Source organism: Homarus americanus, unplaced genomic scaffold, assembly GCF_018991925.1.
Source record: "Homarus americanus isolate GMGI-L3 unplaced genomic scaffold, GMGI_Hamer_2.0 scaffold32929, whole genome shotgun sequence".
Lineage (NCBI taxonomy): Eukaryota > Metazoa > Arthropoda > Malacostraca > Decapoda > Nephropidae > Homarus > Homarus americanus.
In genome coordinates this window covers 13785540-13801667 of record NW_024737097.1, presented here as the reverse complement: position 1 = coordinate 13801667, position 16128 = coordinate 13785540, and the positions used below count along the sequence as shown (strand labels likewise).

Genomic DNA, 16128 nt, shown 5'->3' with positions numbered 1-16128 from the left:
GGGAGTCACTTGTCTTGTATTAATAGAGAATTGATTTTTTATGTGTGTCTGTGTGAGCTCCCCCTCTGCTCTTCTCGTTTTCTACAGGGGAAACTGTGAAAGATGGGTATTGGTCAGTTTGTAATGCTTCTCGTGTAATCTTGTTCATTGTTTTTATTTTTACTGCCTTTCTCTTCGTCTGCCTCATCGTCTGTGTCTCCGGCAGGTTGAGGCGGCAGGTGGTAGTATGGTGGCTGAGTGTAGGTTGACCCTGGGACCTCACCAGCTGGCCACCAACGTCACTATCAAGGTCAGACTCAGGATGGTCTCCTATGTCGACAACTACCACGCCTCAGGTAAGAGTCTCTCTCTCTCTCTCTCTCTCCACAGGTAGATAATGAACTTCAATTACTTCCATAGGGAATAACTCGCTCTGGAAGTCCATAAACAAATGACTAAAATCAGTATAGGTGTACGTACAGTTGAAAAAATAAATGAATGAAAATATATAGATAAATGAAGAAAACAATATATTAGTAAATATTTAATGGCCTGAAGTGACTTTAGGGGAGGAGGGGGTCGAGTTAATGAAAAATTGTGGGAATTTTCCGTAGAGTGTAATATACCTCCCGGGGTGTTGTGGCAGCGGTGACGGGGAAACAAATGAATCTATTAAAGGATAAATACATGAATAAATATACACGCAAGTAAGTAAATACGTAAATATATAGATAAATCGATCAATAATATACTGGTATGATTAATATACATAATTATAAGAAGATATATGAAAAAATAAATAAACTAAATAGAAATATGACCAATTTTGGAGTTTCCGTAGAGTTTAATTTACCTCCACGGCGTCGCTCTTGTTGACATTGTCTCACTAATTCCAACATTATTAACTTGTGGTCGAGTCGCTGTTTTCATTTTGTCACTCAAGTATTTTTAATAAGTTCTCTTATATTTTTACATTATATTATATATATTTTTTAACAATGGATATGTTAAAATAGACAATACTGTAGATAAAAGATGGTACTATTGTTTTTTTTTTTATTTATGTAAGATTTTTTTTTTATGAGAGTGTGTGTCTAAGTTGTTGTATCTAGGTTAATGGTTAATGACTATTTTATCTCTATTTATATTACTTTCATCCGGAAACGTTAATGTTCTTTTATGATGTAGGAATAAATATTATAAAATATTAATGTTATAAAATAGACTGTTTTGTGGTTAATGGGTATTTGCATTAATTCTTATGTGTGTGTGTGTGTGTGTGTGTGTGTGTGTGTGTGTGTGTGTCACTATCGTCTTGAGGTCACGTCATCATGGGTTGACAGATGTAAACATTAAAGATGGCCGTCACCACTGATGCATTACCTAACTCCTGATCCACTTCACTTACACTTCCTGGTGATCCACACTCCTGATTAACACTCCTGATTTACACTCCTGATCCAATCTGCTCGAGTAGGAGGGCCAATTGACTGACCAATAGGAAGAAGGGTGACGACACTGACCATGACAGGCCAATAAGAATGAGGATGACGACATTGACGACCAATAGGAGTGTGGCTGATGGTGTAAGGGAACCAATAGCAGCGTGGCTGACGGCGTGAAGGAACCAATAGGAGTGTGACTGACGGCGTTAACGAACCAATAGGAGCGTGGCTGACTAACGCTAACGGACCACTAGGATGGAGGCTGACGACGTTGACGGACCAATAGGAGCGACGCCATATTGGAATAACCTAGCCAATTGCTATTCAATATTCCCGATCAACATTGTCGAGCCGGAAGTGCCCTGGTGTGAGCTGATTTGCATACTGCATACTGGGGAGGGGGATGGGGAAGGGGAGGAAGGAGGGAAAAATAAATAACTAGCACAAGAGAAAGGGTGTGATGCAGGGAAATGCTGGAAGGAAGGAGGTAGAGGTAGGAGGAGAAAGAGTTGAAGTAGGGGAGGGGGTGAGGGAGAGAGGGAGAAAGACATGGGGAGAGGAGGAGAAGGTGTGTGGGAGGAAGGAGGAGGAGGTAGATGAGAGGCGAAGGAAGGAAGGAAGAAGTAAAACCGAAGAGGCTGAAAGAAGCAAGGCAATGAAAAGGAGTTGAGGATGAGAAGAGAGAAGAAGAGGGAATTGGAGGAGAGAGAGGAGAAACGGAATAAAGAGAAATAGAAGCAGGAGGAGGAAATAGAGAAGAGAAAGATGATTAATGCTGACCACTCCGGTGTTATTGTCTCCCCTCGAGCACATAATATTAATGGAGTCGAGCAATTTACAGAATACATTTATACGATATTATCAGTATGTTGGAGCCGCCTCGAGCCTGGCGTAAAGAACATTAAATTTTTATCAGGTAGCCTCCTTGTGTTTTGTTTATTGTGCTACACCAAAATATATATTCTTCTTTCTTCCTCTATTACTGTTATATCATACGGTTAATAACAAAGTATTACACGTGATATGTGTTTTTAAGAAGAATTTATGGTACCCGCTGTTAGTGGAGTATAAATTATTGGAAAATGTTTACTAAATGCAGGCGTCCTGACCTCGTCCGAGTTCATTGACAGCTGATTTGCCTTACTAATCTCTCGTGGATTCAGGTGGGACGAAAGCCTCAAGAGGGGGGGTGAAGGTGAGGACGATGGAGTTGAAGACAGAGCCACCAATCGAACACTGGCCAAAAATTTGCCTTACTAATGTATTGCTCATGGAAGTGGAACTGAAGACTCTGGAGAGAGAGGGCATTGAATCCGAAGACAAAGCCAAAATTCGAACACAAGCCAAAAATAGAGTCTTGACTTGTTTATTTCGACACAGGACGGAGAGGCCGTGCCAAGAATATCGGGTACTGTCTTTCAAGTCTTTTAAAAAGTTCCTATAGTCCTTAAAGTATATATTTCGTTAAAATATTTCAGTGACATAAACCTAAACTAGGACATATATGTTTTTGTAGGTAAAATTATATAAATAACCCCCCGTCTTGTGGGTTACAGTCCATCGTGTCTTATGTTAAAGGAAAATTATGTGTGGATGTTGGAAAATATTAATTGGTGAAAATAATTATCGATAGACAGACCCGAGACTCCAGCCAATACCACCAATATTCACTACCACCACCACCACCACCTCACCACTCACCACCACCCACCACCACCACCACCACACCACCACCACTACCACCAACACCACCACCACATCAATTACCACCACTGGTTTCACTACCACACCATTCACCACCACCACCACCATCACCCCACCATCACCACCACCACCAACACCACCACCACCACCACCCCCACCACCACTCACCTCCCCACCCACCACACCACACCACCACCACACCACCACTCCACCACCACCACCACCACCACCACCACCACCACACTGACCACCTGGCCTCATCACCTCACCACCAACACCACCACACCACACCACCACCACCACCACACCACCACCACCACCTCACCCCACCACCACTCACCACCACCACCACCACCTCACCACCACCACCACCTCCACCACCACCACCACACCACCACCACACCACCACCTCACCACCACCACACCACCACCACACCACCACCTCACCACCACCACACCACCACCACACCACCACCTCACCACCTCACCACCACCACACCACCACCACACCACCACCTCACCTCACTCACCACCACCACCACCACCACCACCTCCACCACTCACTACACCACCAACCACCACCACTACCACCACCACCACCACCACCACCACTAATTAATTACCACCACCACCTCACCACCACCACCACCACCACTAATATCATTAATTACCATTACCACTACCACCACCACGACTACCACTACCACCACCACGGTTTCCAAGGTAACAGTTCTGGACACGTGTTTACAAATGTTCCCACGATCAATTATCTTCGTAATTGGAAGCCGAAGAATAGCTCAATTAAAAGACAAATATTTTGCCAAGATCAGATGAATTTTTGTACAGTTTGTATACTGTACATTAATTAAGAACCCATTACTAATGTTAATATCACAGAGTATAAAAAAAATATAACAAATATGGTTCTGTATTTACACAAAAGGGTTCGGTAGTGGGGTTCAGGGGTTCGATGGTAGGGTTCAGGGGTTCGGTAGTGGGGTTCAGGGGTTCGATGGTGGGGTTCAGGGGTTCGGTAGTGGGGGTTCAGAACTTCAGACCTGAACCTAAAACAACGACGAGGGTCCCTATCGTTTTCTTTTTCCTGGAGGACTTTTGTAAGGCTAAAGTCTGAGGGGCGCTGGGGGTCGCAGGTGGACTGGGGCGGACTTAACCACCTCGTAAACCTCATTCCATGTCCTCGGGCCAGGGAGCTCACCTGATATATATTTTTTTATTTTTTTTTTTTTATTATTATTTTTTTTTTTGCAACCCCTATGAAAAATTTATATGTTTGGCACGTAATTAGATGCTGCTAAAAGGATGAGTTGCACAGAATAGAAATAATAAATGGAGGGATGGGGGGGGTAATAATAAAGATATCTTAGTTATATGAACGTAAGATTTTCCTGTTGGTCTCTTACATATTTTTTTTTGTTATCTTCCCATCCAGTTTATTTCTCTGTTTTCCTCTGTTCTTGTAGCTGAGAGAGAAGCAGGCAAGCAGGAAGAAAAGTTGATCCTTGTATCCATTAGTTTATTATAGTTACATATTAGCACCCAGAACACACACACACACACACACACACACACACACACACACACACACACACACACACACACACACACACACACACACACACGCACACACACACACACACACACACACTGCAGTGATCCATCTCCGTTTTATTACCTAATTTGGTGTCATCTGACATTGATAGGAGTTGGGTCATAGATTCTGCATGTTTGATCCCCTTCTCTTCTTTCTCTCTCTCTCTCTCTCTCTCTCTCTCGTCTTCATGTCTCTCCTCCATCTCTGCACTTCTCTCCGTTCCCAGTTTTCCATGGATCAAAGGTCAAGAAACCTTTGAAGAGAGAAAGAAGAGAGAGAAGAGATAGAGACAGAGAGAAAGAGAAAGACAAAGAGAGAAATCATTTTTTTATCTCCACGCACCATTCCTCTATGCACGAGCCTCCGTTCTTCACCTCTCCATGGATCAAAGCAGAACAATAACAACAACAACCAACATGGCGGCCCACACGCGACGCCACTTTATTGAAAATTAAAAAAAATAATAATAATAATAAAAAAAACATTGATATAAGAATGGAACTTTACTTGAAAAACAAAGTCACTGTGTTTGTGTTTTTTTTTCTGTTGCTTTTTGGTAATGTTGGTGATTTTGTTGTGTCGGTGGTTTTTACTTTTGTTACGTTGTTATTATTCCTTTCTTTCTATCGTCTTTAATATTGTTTCTATTCTTGCTATTGTTTCTGTATTTTATTAATAATGTCTCTGTTGTTGTTTTTTTTATAATATTTGTTTGAAATTGTTTGTTCTTCTTAGCGCGATGCTGTAAGGTTAAGTTAGGTTAGTTGAAGTTTGTCAGGTTAGGTTAAGTTTTGTCAATTTTGGTTAGGTTAGTTTAAGTTGTGAGGTTTGGTTAGGTTATATTGTGTGGTTATGTTATGTTAGGTTTGGTTAGTTTAGTTTAGTTTAGGTTGTCAGGTTAGGTTAAGTTAGGTTGTCAGGTTAGGTTAGGTTAGGTTGTAAGGTTAGGTTAAGTTTGGTTAATTTAAGGTTAGGTTATATTGTTAGGTTATGTTAGTTTTGTTTGTCAGGTTAGGTTAGTTTAATCTAGGTTGTAAGGTAAGGTTAAGTTGTAAGGTTAGGTTAGGTTATATTAGTTTCATTTGTTAGGATAGGTTAGGTTAGGTTAGGTTAATGTTAGGTTAGGTTAATGTTGGGTTAATGTTAGGTTAGGTTAATGTTAGGGTGTGTAATCATCGGGTGAAATAAGTTGAAGATCCGTAATCTTCAGGACATCAGAGGGAGCCAGCAGTGGGTGGGAGGTGACTGAAGCTCTCAAGTGGTCGGCTAATACACTAAGTCAATTGTTGTATAGTCAACTCTTTTCCAGTATCTCTGTGAAGTTAAAGCCTCTCTAGATATAAGAACAAAATCCTGTACTCTGAAGCGCCATTAACCAGGGCTGATTGAGGGAAGGGGACTCCGGATTTTGCGAATTTCCGGGCTTTCCGGGAACGTTTCCTAGGGGCACGAGACACAGTAAAGTCTCCCTTGACCAGATTAATTGGTGTGCGGCCAGTCTGATTAAAAGAGAATTCTGGTTAACTCTTGCACTTTTCTAGGTCTGAATTTACGCAACTGTCAGACAATAAACCCAAGATCAATGGCAAGTGAAAATTGTATCGTAGTCTGGATGTGTCGGTAAGTTTTGGGTCGTAAGTCAGGCTGGGCCCCAGACTTATGACCCGCTCGAGTATTGTGTCATACATCAACAAGATCTTTGTGTGGAAGGTTTTCGAAAATTTTAGAGGGAATACTTGTAACCAGATAATATCCAGTTTATCCAGATTTCAGATTTAGTTTGGCTGGTGAGGTTGGCCAGACGTGTAGAGTCTGACAGATTAAAGTACAGTATTTGGTTTATCTTTGGTTTACAAGGAAGGTTACAACTTACCTCGATGTTAGGGGTATTTATCTTGGCTAGAGGTGGTGGTGAGGAGCCATCAGTGCAGATCTAGAAGACCTTAAGAGAGAGAGAGAGAAGAGAAAAAGACTGAGTTCCAAGAAGCGATGCCTTTCACCAGGTTACGTCCGTCCGTCCGCCTCACCGGGAGATCCCTACCAAGGTCCTCTAGTTTCAGGACTTAGTAGAAATGAGACGAGGAACAGATCAAAGGATAGACGATGGAGTGGATCTGAAAGAAGTAGATGAATGCAGTGTGGAGTCATCAGCGTCAGAATGAACTGGGTTGCAAGGTGATGTAGAGAGGTCAGTGATGATGTAAGGAGGTCAGTGATGATGTGAGGAGGTCAGTGATGATGTGAGGAGGTCAGTGATGATGTGAGGAGGTCAGTGATGATGTGAGGAGGTCAGTGATGATGTGAGGAGGTCAGTGATGAGGTAAGGAGGTCAGTGATGATGTGAGGAGGTCAGTGATGATGTGAGGTCAGTGATGATGTGAGGAGGTCAGTGATGATGTGAGGAGGTCAGTGATGATGTGAGGGTCAGTGATGATGTGGGAGGTCAGTGATGATGTGAGGAGGTCAGTGATGATGTAAGGAGGTCAGTGATGATGTGAGGAGGTCAGTGATGATGTGAGGAGGTCAGTGATGATGTGTCAGTGATGAGGTAAGGAGGTCAGTGATGATGTAAGGAGGTCAGTGATGATGTGAGGAGGTCGGTGATAAGGAAAGTGAAGAGAGTAGGAGAAAGAACAGAACTGGTTGATTGAAAGAGGTTGACCCTTCAGAGCTATTCAACCAGAGAGAACGGATTGAGGAGAGTAAACCAAGCGAAAGAAGCCGACAGGATTAGTGGTGGTATACCGGTGGGTAAGAATATCACCAGTACAGTACCTCTTGCTTGGTGCGGACTGTTCTGGTGATCAGATACAACACTTGAGATTTGAAGATATTCGAGAAAAAAATGGAAGTTATGGAGAACGTGGAAGACTTTAAAAAGAGACAGTTTAGAGACGATAGTTACAAGGTTTAGATTGATCTCCCTTCTTTGGTATGAACTAAGCTAAACCAATACATGTTTCCAATAAGTAAAAAAAAAAAGAAGTTGTGGTTTTTAGGCGAATGAAATAAAAGCAAGGAAAGGTTACAAGCTGTGAGACACTCCGCCAGGGGAAGATGCCATTAGGACAAAATACCTTATACTTAAAGTCCAGAGTGAAGGAGGATTTATGGACAATGTGAACAATTATTATGGGAAGAGAGTTTGGGATTATCTAAGACGGAGTTAAGAGGAAAGGGAGAACTAAAGAGAATAACTTCATCAGGTATAAGAGGCCGCTGTGGTCGTGTTGGTATTGTCAGCCCAGAAAAGAGACGGGTGGGTAATATAACTCGAAGACCCTAAGAGACACTTTTGGCCAAGAAACCGAATGATGTATTAGAGGAAGATGAAGAGAGGCGTTCAATCTTACTTCAGCAGCACGAGCGTCTTCTTTATGATAAACAGGTGTGTGGTAATCCTGGGCCAAGATGACAGCAGGAGTGAGAGTCGAAATGAACCCGAGTGAGTTTTACAAGTACCGACAATTAAGACCTTCTGTGGACGGCCTGAGAATGGGAGCGATCGATCAGTGGGTCAGCTATAGAGATGATATTAGTGGGTGGGTGGGTAGGTGGGTGGGTGGTGGGTGGTGGGATGGGTGGTGGGTAGGTGGGTGGGTGGGTGGGTGGGTGGGTGGGTGGGTGGGTGGGTGGGTGGGTGGATAGGGTGGTGGTGGTGGGTGGTTGGGTGTACTTCTCTATCCTCTGATGTAAATACTTCTGGAATGAACTGACCAGTGACGGAATTACCAGCCGAGGAGAAACAGTAATCACATAAGAGAAAGTTAACACAGAACTCTCACAAGTTTGTTCAATCAGCACTTTCACGGTGTCATAGTAGACGTTTAGAGGGACAGCGGGAGGAGGAGGAGGAAGAGCGGGAGGAGGAGGAGGAAGGGGAGAAGAAGGGGAAGTATGAGGAAGAAGATGAGGAGTATGAGGAAGAAAAAGAAGAGGAGGAGGAGGAAAAAGAAGAGTGGGAGGAGGAGGAGGAGGAGGAAGAAGAGTGGGAGGAGGAAGAAGAAAAGTAGAATGAAGAAGAGGAGTATGAGGAAGAGAAAGAAGAAGAGGAGGAGGAGGAGGAGGAAGAAGAGGTAATAAAAGGACATATGAACTAGTTGGGGTGAAATGTTGTAATTATAACGTGGAGACAGAGAGAAGAGGTGAAAATTATGTCTGGTTGTGACGGTGTGAAACAGGTGGGAGATGGATGATAATTTGCTCTAGATTACTATGAAGAGAAAATGTGAGGACTTGAATCTCTCAGTGTTTGTATCTGGTGTGCCAAGATAATCAACCACTGAAATCTTATGTGAATAGAAGACCTCGGTTTTGTGTATGGGAGAACGTCAAGTTGTGATATGAAGTTGATTGAATTAAACAAATCCTCAGAGAAACAGAGGAAAATTGCATTAGCTTATAGGCAAATTTTCCAACTTTCATCGTGTCAAATTTAGGAGAAATAAAAGGCGGGTAATAGTTTGTGTTGATGTTAAGACAACCACGAAGCACTGAGGCGGACACATGGATGGTGTTTATAGTTAGAGAGATATTAAACCAAGTTAGAGAGATGTTAAACCAAGTTAGAGAGATATTAAAGCAGTTAGTGGGAGACAACATTAGACGGATGAGTCACTGAGAGAAAGAGGATGACAGGTGTACAACAGAGACGAGTGTGAGTGATGAATCATGAGTCACTGAGAGAAAGAGGATGACAGGTGTACAACAGAGACGAGTGTGAGTGATGAATCATGAGTCACTGAGAGAAAGAGGATGACAGGTGTACAACAGAGACGAGTGTGAGTGATGAATCATGAGTCACTGAGAGAAAGAGGATGACAGGTGTACAACAGAGACGAGTGTGAGTGATGAATCATGAGTCACTGAGAGAAAGAGGATGACAGGTGTACAACAGAGACGAGTGTGAGTGATGAATCATGAGTCACTGAGAGAAAGAGGATGACAGGTGTACAACAAAGACGAGTGTGAGTGATGAATCATGAGTCACTGAGAGAAGAGGATGACAGGTGTACAACAGAGACGAGTGTGTGGTGATGAATCATGAGTCACTGAGAGGAAGAGAGGATGACAGAGTGTACAACAGAGACGAGTGTGAGTGATGAATCATGAGTCACTGAGAGAAAGAGGATGACAGGTGTACAACAGAGACGAGTGTGAGTATGAATCATGAGTCACTGAGAGGAAGAGGATGACAGGTGTACAACAGTGTGAGTGATGAATCATGAGTCACTGAGAGAAAGAGGATGACAGGTGTACAACAGAGACGAGTGTGAGTGATGAATCATGAGTCACTGAGAGGAAGAGGATGACAGGTGTACAACAGAGACGAGGAGTGATGAATCATGAGTCACTGAGAGGAAGAGGATCACAGGTGTACAACAGAGACAGTAGAGATGAATCATGAGTCACTGAGAGGAAGAGGATGACAGGTGTACAACAGACGAGGTGAGTGATGAATCATGAGTCACTAGAGAAAGAGGATGACAGTAACAGAGACGAGGAGTGATGAATCATGAGTCACTGAGAGAAAGAGGATGACAGGTGTACAACAGAGGAGGTGGGAGGATGAATCATGAGTCACTGAGAGAAAGAGGATGACAGGTACAAACAGAGACGAGTGTGAGTGATGAATCATGAGTCACTGAGAGGAAAGAGGATGACAGGTGTACAAATAGAGACAGAGGATGAATCAGAGTCACTGAGAGGAAGAGGATGACAGGTACAAACAGAGATGAGTGTGAGTGATGAATCGTGTTATTTTTCTACTTCCTTTTCTGTTGCTGTTTGTTTATTCCCCAGGTTGTTTATCTCCTGTTTTATTACAGTTAGTACGACTTAATCTCTTTACCCAGCTGTTCCTTCCTTATTGTCTTGTTGTATGTTTCTTTACCTCTCCTGGTATTAGTACTATCCCCCCCACCTCACCACAGCCCCCTCATCCCACACCCCCGCCTCACACCTCACAGCCCCTTCATCCCACACCCCGCCTCACCCCACAGCCCCTCTTCATCCCACACCCCCACCACCACAGCCCCTTCATCCCACACCCCCGCCTCACCACAGCCCCTCATCCCACACCTGCCTCACCACAGCCCCCTTCATCCCACACCCCGCCTCACCACACCCCTTCATCCCACACCTGCCTCACCTCACACCCCCTCATCCCACACCCCACCTCACCACAGCCCCCTTCATCCACCACCCCTGCCTCACTTCACAGCCTCAATCCCACACCCTGGCCTCACCTCACAGCCCCCCTTCATCCCACACCCCCTGCCTCACCACAGCCCCCTTCATCCCACACCCCCCGCCTCACTCACAGCCCCCTTCATCCCACACCGCCTCACCTCACAGCCCCTTCATCCCCACACCCCTGCCTCCCCTCTTAACCCGACACCTTCCTTCCCTCTCCACACATCTCTCAACCCCCCCTCAGCCCACATCCCCCTCCCTCCCCCGTCCGTCACCCAAGAAGGTGAATGTAAAAGAGAGAGAGAGAGAGAGAGAGAGAGAGAGAGAGAGAGAGAGAGAGAGAGAGAGAGAGAGAGCCACTGTACATCACAAGTGCTAGTGTGTCACCCCTGCTTCTGTCTGTAACCTGATAAAGCTTTAACACCACCCCAGGACGTGTTGGTGGAGGTGGAGGAGATGCAGGAAGGAGGAAGGGACAGTGTTGGTGGAGGAGGAGGAGGAGGTGCAGGAAGGAGGAAGGGACAGTGTTGGTGGAGGAGGAGGGAGGTGCAGGAAAGAGAAGGGACAGTGCTGGAGGAGGAGGAGGGTGCAGGAAGAGGAAGGACAGTGTTGGTGGAGGAGGAGGAGATGCAGGAAGGAGGAAGGGACAGTGTTGGTGGAGGAGGAGGAGGTGCAGGAAGGAGGAAGGGACAGTGTTGGTGGAGGAGGAGGAGGGCTGAAGGAGGAAGGGACAGGTTGGTGGAGGAGGAGGAGGTGCAGGAAGGAGGAAGGGACAGCAGGGAGGAGGAGGTGCAGGAAGGAGGAAGGGACAGTGTTGGTGGAGGAGGAGGAGGTGCAGGAAGGAGGAAGGGACAGTGTTGGTGGAGGAGGAGGAGGGCAGGAAGGGATGAAGGAAGGGAGGTTGAGGGGCGTTGGAGGAGAAGGAAGAAAGCGTGAGGATAAGTAGTGGAGGAGGGGGAGGAAGGGTATAAAGGGTAAGGAGGAGGAGGAAGAAGGACTGAATTATGGATAAGATTTGAAAGAGACGTGACCAGTGAGGTGTCTAGATTACTTCTGCACATACAATAACTGGCGTGGCTCAACGTTATCAAATATATTTTTCATCAGGAATATTTGTGTGTGCATGTGTTTGTGTGTGTCTACTTGGCGCTGATGTACACGTAGCTGTGGAAAACATATTAAATATTAACCAGTTCATCGATTCTCTAATGTCTTAGTAATCTTTGTGAGGTTTTAATGTTAAACACACAAAAGAAGGAATAATTGGTCGACCTCGTTACGTTTCTCCCAAAATCTTTTGTTTGTTGACGTGATGTACTTGAGCCAGCCAGTGTCAACACAACCCCGCTGCCAGGAGTACGACGATGGCAACAGTGTCTTGACTAGTGTTAGTAACATCTCAGCCTAAAACATTATTTTCTCTGGCAGTTTATTGTTTATTTTAATAATAATAATAATAATAATAATAATAATAACAGAAACATAGATACAACACACCGGGTGATATTATACTGTACACGCTTTTCCCTAATGCAGGGTGTACAGGGTATGTTCACCCTGTTCTGTCCACAATATATTTTTTAGGTTATTAAGTTTTAGAATGGGTCAGCTATTTTATGGACACCATATAATACAAAAAGTAAGTCTAAATAATAATGATAATGTTATAGTACAATAGGTGGTGTAGTGAAGTACTGTACACTCCAATAATAGCTGCCCCCCTCTCCCTACAGGGTCACAGAAGGCAGAGATACACAGCGGCCAGCCTGGTGTGTTCTTGTCTAACACTTTACTGGCGTCTACTGTGGTGTTGACGTCCTTACTATTGACCTCTAGTGTCTTGCTGACGTCCATAGCCTTGCTGACTTCTCCTGCCGAGGCCCTGCTGACAGTGCTCCTGCTGTAGCAACTCTTCATCTCCTGGTCAGCGAGTAGCGTGTGTGAAGCAGCCTGCTGACATTCCCTGACACTCTACTGACAGCCACCTGGAACACTGCTGATGAATACCCTCCTGCTGTAGCATGTTATCGTGATCACCTACCTGCTGGAGGACTCAGTAGGTCAGGGTGGTGGTCCAACACTGGCCTCACAACACCACAACTCAGCGTGGCCGGGCTCAGATTCTCGGAGGTTCCTACGTTAAATTTTCTCCCAGGTTAGAGATATGAGAACTCACCTTAAGGTCTCCTTTAAACTACGGCACAAATATTACAGTTAAGATGTCGTCAAAATAGCTCTGAGGTTGTGTGTCTCACTCGGTTAGGGAGAAAATTTATATGTGAATTTGTATAATCTTGGCCTTGTCTTGTAGCTGTATAGGTATGTGTAACCATGCTTTTGATATGTCTTTATATATATATATATATATATATATATATATATATATATATATATATATATATATATATATATATATATATATATATAAAGTATATCCAGCCTTATTTATTCAATGCTGAAAGGGTAGGTGGACTAGTCTGAGTTGTCGAGTAACCAGTTAACCGAGGCCAACATAACATGAATATTATTGTATATATATATATATATATATATATATATATTCTTTTTGCGAGCTTATAATAAGTAACATTAATTTTTCCTCATTGCTGTCGTAAGTAGTGTCTCCTCCAGCCAGCAGATGGCGGCACTGACCTACACGACAACATGTGTTAACAGAGTGACGCACCGTGACATAGGGCAGGGGGAAAAGGAGGTAATATAAGAGTGAACGGGAGTAGTCATATAAAACCTACCCTTTTCTCTCTGTCTCGGAAACCATAGAAAGAGAAAGGCGTATTGATTCAATGCCTTAAAAACAATTGTTGTAAAAACAGTTTATAAAAATATCACAAGACAACTAGGCGGTCTTACATTCATAGATAAGGAAAACGAAAAATTCGCCAAATCTAGCGAATATCAGTCTCTTCAACAACGTTTGATGTTGATTTAAGTGAACTTGCGGGATATTTAAGATAACACTACAGAATATATGAAACTCATGTATTGAGTTGAGTGAATTTTAGCGATTCATGTATTGATATTAGTGAAATTTATCTTGTCTGGGATGATTTTAGTAAAGTTAGTGACCTGCAGCAGTAAAGTAAGCGACTTTTGCTCTGGTATACATAAACACTACCAACCATTTCTGAGTTGTGGCGGGGAATAACCACACACACACACACACACTCACACACACACACACACACACACACACACATCGTTGGGTGGGCCTCAGTAACTGCTGATAATGGTGAAAGGTAGAAAGTGATAACGAAGAGTAATAGACGATAACAAGATGAGTAGTGTGATAACGGGGAGGAGAGGAGGGAGTGAGAGTGTGCATTGGTGTAAATAAAGAGAGAAAGGGGGAGAGAAAACGTAGTAAATAAAGAAAAGAGGAAAGAGAACGTAATAAATAAAGATAAAAAATAATTACAAAGATAAAAGAAAACGAGAGAGAATGCAAACGAAAAAGAATATTAAGAAAAATACAGCACCAGAGAGAGCGAGAGAGGGAGAGAAAGAGCAGGAGAAAGAAACAAAATAAAGACAAGGCAGAGAGAAGATAAAAACAACATGAAAGCATAAATACTAAAAATAATACAATGGTAAAAATGGCTTAAGAAGGATTAAAGTATTCAGGGAATTTTTACGAGGCGAAAAATACTCGACTTGAGGCTAAAATCTTGTTTGGTTTCGTAATTGAAGGGATGATCTTTTTAAGGCAACTCAGCGTCGTGGATTTTTATTTATTTATTTTGGGGATAAATTAAAAAAAAATTGGGATAAATTTCAGAATTCTTAAGGATATATAAATCAATTTGTTAGGGATTTATTGCGATTTTTAGGGATAAATGTCGCTTTTTAGGGATAAATCGAGAAAATTATGGATGAAATTTGTCATTATAGGGATGAATTGGATTTTAAGTGTCGAAGTGAAGGTTTAGGTATGTAAGCATTTTTTTGGGGAGGGGGTCTTACTTAACAAAATCTGTTGTGATAAAAAAAATCCTGTTTTATGGTCAAAAATTCTAGATGTGATTAAATTTTTCTGAATTATTTTCAAATTTTAGGTCTGAGATAAATAGGTAACCCAAGTCTCTCTCTCTCTCTCTCTCTCTCGCTCTCTCTCTCTCTCTCTCTCTCTCTCTCTCTCTCTCTCTCTCTCTCTCGACCAACGATAACTTTTACATTTTTATTTTAATATGAGAAGAAAATAATAACACGAATCACTAAATGCTTCTGTACCAATTATTCCATATAACAACCAGCCTAGCAATAAATTAATATAAACTACTAAAAAAATAAACATTCCTTAGATGTAAGTAATAATGTGTACCAGTAGGTGAGTAAAATGTATATGATATGTATTGATATATTTTGTAATACATTCGTTTCTCCTCCCGTATGAGAGCTGTAGTGTCTAGCGAGTATGTATGGCGTTGTCTGTATGTTATGTATATTATGATGTAGGATTACCCATCGGTGTAATGTAAAAAAATAAAATAAAAAATTAAGTAATGTTAGATTTTAGAGTAATGTTGGTAGTATTAATAAAATAAAGGTAACTATATTGAGTATTTTTATTGTGCCTCCGTTTTCTATGGTTCTAAGCGTAGATTTTTTTTCTGAGGGGATACTTCACTAATCATGTCTTATGGTTGAACATATTACTAATTACTGACGTTCTCTCTCTCTCTCTCTCAGGTCACAGGTCACGACGCGGTCTAAACTACTTGTGTGTACTGTACGTGTGTGCATTTACTGTAGAAATACATTTATTGATTCGTACACGCATTGGTAAGTAATTGTTTTTACAAATGTACACATTTGTAGAAAAAAAAAAAACACACACACACACACACACACACACATTACTCAGCTGGTGGAGGAGTAACTCTTATCTTAACATCCCACAAGTCAAATTGCCTCAGAAGCAGCACTACCAGGCATACCTCCCTCCTTCTGTCGCCCTTCCCTCCTTCCTCCTTCTGTGGCCCTTTCCTCCTTTCCTTCTTCTGTGGCCCTCCCCTCACTCCTTCCCACTGTGGCCCTCCTTCACTCCCTCCTGTCCCCCTCCCTCCTTCCCTGTGGCCCTCCCTCCTCCCCCTGTGGCCCTCCTCCTCCTCACTGTGACGCTCCCTCACTCTCCCCTGTGGCCTTCCCTCCTCTCCTGTGTCCCTCCTTCACTCC

At 43.0% G+C, this 16128-nt stretch overlaps 1 protein-coding gene across 1 annotated transcript; it reads left to right on the top strand.

Annotated features, from left to right (window-relative positions):
- Window positions 1–205: 205 nt before the first annotated feature.
- Window positions 206–14347, top strand: LOC121873221 (the record flags this gene model as incomplete). Its single annotated transcript, XM_042376591.1, is given in 2 exon segments — window positions 206–335; window positions 12669–14347. Coding segments are annotated over 2 exon segments (303 nt in total), but the record flags the coding sequence as incomplete, so codon positions are not given.
- Window positions 14348–16128: the final 1781 nt, after the last annotated feature.